The 5,500-nt window shown below is 45.8% G+C and overlaps 1 protein-coding gene across 1 annotated transcript; it reads left to right on the forward strand.

Moving 5' to 3' along the window:
• Positions 1 to 397: 397 nt before the first annotated feature.
• LOC119292849 (common plant regulatory factor 1-like) lies at positions 398 to 5,251 on the forward strand. The gene is made up of 12 exons (XM_037571538.1): positions 398 to 545; positions 1,543 to 1,623; positions 1,991 to 2,035; positions 2,124 to 2,216; positions 2,300 to 2,380; positions 3,015 to 3,148; positions 3,240 to 3,285; positions 3,370 to 3,412; positions 3,678 to 3,898; positions 4,084 to 4,161; positions 4,400 to 4,525; positions 4,638 to 5,251. The coding sequence occupies exons 2-12, from the start codon at positions 1,564 to 1,566 to the stop codon at positions 4,857 to 4,859; spliced, it is 1,149 nt and encodes a 382-aa protein (XP_037427435.1). The 5' UTR covers positions 398 to 545; positions 1,543 to 1,563; the 3' UTR covers positions 4,860 to 5,251.
• Positions 5,252 to 5,500: the final 249 nt, after the last annotated feature.

A 5,500-nucleotide genomic window follows, 5' to 3' on the forward strand; every position in this document is an offset into this window, starting at 1 on the left:
TGGGTCTAGGAGATCAAGGCGATGCTCAATTCAGTGGAGGAGTTCAGAGTTTCGTGGTTTTGGAGGTCTGTCAATGTTGCCGCGCACAAGCCTGCGAGAGTAGGTGTAGGTGAAGTGAGATCTGAGCTGTGGCTTGAATCTTCACCGGATTTTTTTTTTATTTTAGATGTAGTTTCAAATGCATTCCAAACTTTGTTTAGATAATAATAAAGCGGCGGCAGGTTACCCCTCAAAAGAAAACATCCTTGTAGCACCAAACCCGTGGGACGCAAATCGGGGTGCCCGTGGCCGGCCGCTGACCCACGGCCCGCCCCAGTGGCCCAGTCCTTATCATTTACACGTGTCCCGTGACGTGGCCCCAGCCTTTCGCGCCCCCCTCCAACTCTCCTTCCCCTCCCTCGTCTCTCCTCTCCGCCCCACCAGCACCACCATCACCATCTCCCTCTCACCGCGCACCTCCTCCCCGGAACCACCGCGCCGGCCCGCCCCGCGCCGCCGCCCGATCCGCCACAGCCAGCCCCGCCGCCCGGAGACCATCCTTCCAGGTGAGAGATCGACTCTCCCCCGCCCCCGCCCCCGCCCCGTGCCCGCCCAGTCCAAATCCGCGCGCAATGCTCGCTCAATTCCGCCCCGCTCGCCCGCGTCTTCGCTGTTACGAATGCGCCCTGCGGCGGGAGGGGAGTTCCCCGAGCGTCCGCCCGTCCGTGCTCGACGGGCGAGCTCGCGCGCGTCCGGGCGGGCGGTACGCGCCTCGCCGGGAATTGGTGTGGTCCGGGCTCCCTTCCCCGCGCCGCCGTGGTGAATCCCCTCCGATTTTGGAAGGAGAGAGTCCCGTGCGTACGTAGGAGTAGTCGAATTCCCTTTCGGTGTTCGAGGCCGGTGCCGGAATTGGTAACAATACTAATACTACTAGTAGTACTTACTGGTTAGCATTTTAATTTAGTAGAAGTATATACAGGCAGGGGCCGGCCGTTCGAGATTGGTCGGGGAATCAACCTGCTGTTGTTAGTCTACGCTGCAGACGACAGTGATGTCGCTGCTTCTCTGGGTTGTTGCGTGTGCGCTTGAAACTGGGGACTTGGAGCATGCTTGATGCATTTGTGTCTGGGCTTGGAACCTGCTGTGTTTGGGGTACTGTTTCGCCCGGCACCCCTGACTTCCAGACAGAGGAAACTCTTTCCTCTAGTGGTAGTTCGCACTTTGATGACAGAGGAAACTCCTCTTTCTTCCCGTGATAGTTTGCACTTTGGTGTGAATATATTCCAGCATCAGAATTCTGGAACACCACCGTGTCTGTTTTCAGGGTCACTCTCTACCTCTGCGTGAAAGCTACTCCACCACACGGAAGATTGTACATCATATATGAGATTAAGTCACTCGAACAGTCTATTTTCTTTTCGGGAAGAAACAGTCTGGTTGGTTGGTTCTGCTACGCCCGGACCCATGGAAAACTAGCACATCTGAAAGCTTACTTCACCTCTACTTTTGGTTCGGTGAATTAGTATATGGTATGTTGATACAGTCTTGATTTCTACATGGCAGAGGCAGGTGTTCAGTGAACTCATGGCGCATGATGAAGCTGTGGCTGCCCAGAAGACTGGAAAATCAGGTTCACCTCCTAAGGTAAGAATCGCTCATTTACAAGTACCCGCTGACCACTGAGATACTGCCTTCAAAGAAAGGAAGCTCTGATTTAATACAACTTGCTGACTGCTGAGAAATCGCCCGACCTTCTATGGCACGATCTTTCTGGAAATTAGTTGTATGATTTATTATAAGAAATTCATTGCCAACACAAATATATACAATTTTAAAAATTCCGTCAATGCAGCAAAGAACATCACTGGTATTACTGGCCTTCAAAAATTAATATGCAGTGTTGTTGCCTCGTTGGTCTGTCAATACAACTCACCGCAAAAAAAAGAAGGGGGGGGGGGGTGCTTGGGAAATTTCATGTGACAAATGGCTGATGGATCACCATCATTTGCAGGATCAACCAGCTCCCAGTCCATATCCTGATTGGTCGGCCATGCAGGTTGAGTGTTTTCCCGTTCTCTTACTGTCCCCACTTCCCAAAGACTGTATGACACAGTAATTTAAGCAGTAACATCAAACCTTTACAGGCATACTACGGTTCTGGTGTCATGCCACCGGCATATTTTGCCCCAGCCATAGCTGCGGGTCATCCACCTCCACCGTATATGTGGGGTCCTCAGGTATTTGGTTTTTTATCTCTCTGTACAGTGGTGTTTCTTCATGCACTGTATTGAATCCAAGTTCCTTCTCTTCATCTTTGCAGCATATGATGCCACCCCCTTTTGGAACGCCATATGCAATGTACCCACATGGTGGAGCTTACCCGCACCCGCTTGTGCCCATGGTAAACATCAGATTGCCCTGTGCTTCTTTGCACTTTGCTTAAATAAAACTCAATGTTTGAAGCTTCAGACATTTATGCACTTTTTGTGAAAAAGAAGACAAAATATATGTTGTTATCACCATCTGGAGCAGTAGTATTGTGGTTTGAAGGACACAAGGATAGTAGAGTTCCATTATGTTGGCTGAGTCTCAATTAAAATATGTTCCAGCACACTGCAATTTTGGAGCAACCTAACATAGAAGATCTGTGTTAGGAAAGATGTTGCTACACTGCAATTTCAGAACAATCAAATGGTAAATGGGTCCTTTTAATGTTCCTTTCGGTGTGCTGTAATTCACCGCCGGCTGAATAGAAGATCGTTGTTAGGAAAGATATATATGGTGTAGCTTGCTTATCAGAAGAAAAGATCTATAGTGTGAATCTGTATTCTATATTTCTATAACTTTTATGCAATATCAGATTCATACTCATTTGTAATGACCTATCGTGCCCTTTGACCATACTCATTTCCATAGTTATACTATTTTACTTCCAGCATCTGAACCTATTATGCTGATATCTTCCTTGAACACACTTCTAAGTTTCTCGTTCGGATTATTTCTGTTCATCTGATTTTTGTCTTGATGCTTTCAAGATGGCAAGTCCATTGAGCGTGGAGCCAGCCAAATCTGCAAACAGTAAGGATAAAAGTTCCAATAAGAAACTTAAGGAAATTGATGGGTCTGCAGTATCTACCGGCAGTGGTAACAGTAAAAAAACATCATCCAGGTATTTACATGTTTTTCTTCTGTTTCTGGAATCAAGTATTCCTGTCCTCTTCTGGTAAACTGACGCTATGCTCTTCTGATGGTCAATTCAGTGGGGATTATAGTGGAGAAGGCTCCAGTGATGTTAATGATCTGAAGGTACCAATTTGGATGTGTGGTTATACATGTATTGTGTTTAGTGTCTGGACAATCCTGATTTAGGCTAAAACTTTACATGTTCAGGTGAGCGGGACTCCTAGGAAACGGAGCTTGGATGGTGGATTTGGTATTTCACTTTTCTATTGACTTGTTTAATTTTCAGAGGTTCTAGTATTAGTACCTACTTTTATTAGTCATCCTGCTGCATTAGCCATCTTGCATTGTAACACTTCTCTTATGGTTTTTTTTTGGTAGGCAAACTTGCATCTTTTTTCCTTTGCTTGGAAAATAGATACACTTGCTTCTTTGAGTCGCTTCATAGCTGTAATCAAGTCCTATCCTAAGTTTCACTGTTGGCAAGAAAGTGGCTAATACCTTAAACCTTTCTCCAGACGCAGAAGCAACCGCGGCAGCAAGGAATAAAGATGTTGTAGCTTCTAGTCCTATAATTCGAAATGGCGCAATTTTGTCAAATCAGTGCTTTCCAGCTCCAGTCATTAAACCCAGTGTTACGAATGTTGCTAATTCAAGGGCAATAGGCACACCAGTGTCTCCATTGCCAGGTGTTATGGGTCCAATTCATACCGGAATATCAACTGAATTATCATCTAAGGTACATTCCATCTATTGTTTGTTTAGATCTGATAGAAAATCTGGATTATGACTGTTTTTTTTCACACAACAACCCAATTCCTAGCGTTTTTTGTTAGGTCATTATTATTGTTACGCCAACAGTATGTGCTACACCATTTCTGCTTCAGGGAATGACTTTTTTTTTTTGGAATTTCTCCATGCCAGGATGAGAGGGAAGTAAAGCGTGAAAAGAGAAAGCAATCAAATAGGGAATCTGCTAGACGGTCGAGGCTGAGAAAGCAGGTATATTGTGTTGGCCTCGTTTTCCTATTAACTCATAGGCTCTCTTGTATGTACTCTTTGATGAATGTGTTGCAATGTAGCAATATCCAATCCTCGAAAAGGGAAAGCAGTATCTGGAAACATGGACATGAAGCCAAATTGAATTTTCTCCCATATATGATTTACAAACTATTATTTGCATCTTAGTACAGTGATACTGGGACGCAGTACTGCATTTGATAGTGTCCTTTTGGTGCAGGCTGAGACAGAGGAATTGGCCACACAAGTAGAATCGCTTACAGCTGAGAACACGTCTCTAAAATCTGAAATCGGCAAGCTAACGAAAAGCTCCGAGAAGCTCAGAATAGAGAATTCTGCTCTAGTGGTATGGAACTTTTGTTTTCAGTGATAACTGGTCTATCTTTACCATGTTCCTTAGTTTGTCCGCCGGTGTTTGAATCTGCCTTTCTCTAACGGAAGAACACATCGTATCTCAGATGAAACTTAAGGGCACCGCAGCACCGACCAGCGCAGAAATGCCTCTGGACAAATCAGCAGTTGCTGCACCCTCCTCCTCTCCTCGTGTCGTGGAGAATTTCTTGTCGATGATCGACGACACAAGCAAGTCAGGTGTAAAAAACCACATGGAGCACAGCGAGCCCAAGCTCCGCCAGCTCCTCGGCTCCAGCGCGACAACGGATGTCGTGGCTGCAAACTGATTGATCAGCCTCTCTCTGGCGCAGACTAATACCTTGCATGTGGCCTGGGGTTTCAGCAAGCTCATGCTGCTCACATAACATCGGCGTGACAGTGTAGGTATTTTTATTTGGCGAGTATATTCAGGAACTCCGGCGGTCATATCTACTCCGTGTTCCGGTTCCTGACGGCTACTGTACTTTAGGCACTGATGCTGAAGTCTCATTGTGTCCATGTTTTCACTGTAATTTTATTGAGCAGTGTTGTAATATAGGGGCGTTGCGCTTCATGCCAACCTTTCTAAAAACCTTTTGAGACCTCTGAACGTGTGGTGCCATATAAACTAAAACTGTGAAGACAGTATATGCAAGAGGTTGTGTGAACATATACCGAAATTAAGTGTTTAACTTGGACCCATGTGTGTTGTTGCAATTTGTGCACTTCGTTTTTTGAGGAATCACTGCATAGGCATGCTGGCACAAGGTACATCTGCCAAGAATCGGTGTCAACCTTGCTGTTCAGTTTCCTTAACCGATGACACCGTAAAGTCGTCTATGATATTGGGTTCTTTAACCGATGACACTGTAAAGTTGTCTATGATATTCCTGATCATGATGGAGCTATGCTGGTCAATATGGGGGAAGACTGTTGCATTCCCGGCTTC

Source organism: Triticum dicoccoides, chromosome 1A (genome assembly GCF_002162155.2).
Source record: "Triticum dicoccoides isolate Atlit2015 ecotype Zavitan chromosome 1A, WEW_v2.0, whole genome shotgun sequence".
Taxonomy (NCBI): domain Eukaryota; kingdom Viridiplantae; phylum Streptophyta; class Magnoliopsida; order Poales; family Poaceae; genus Triticum; species Triticum dicoccoides.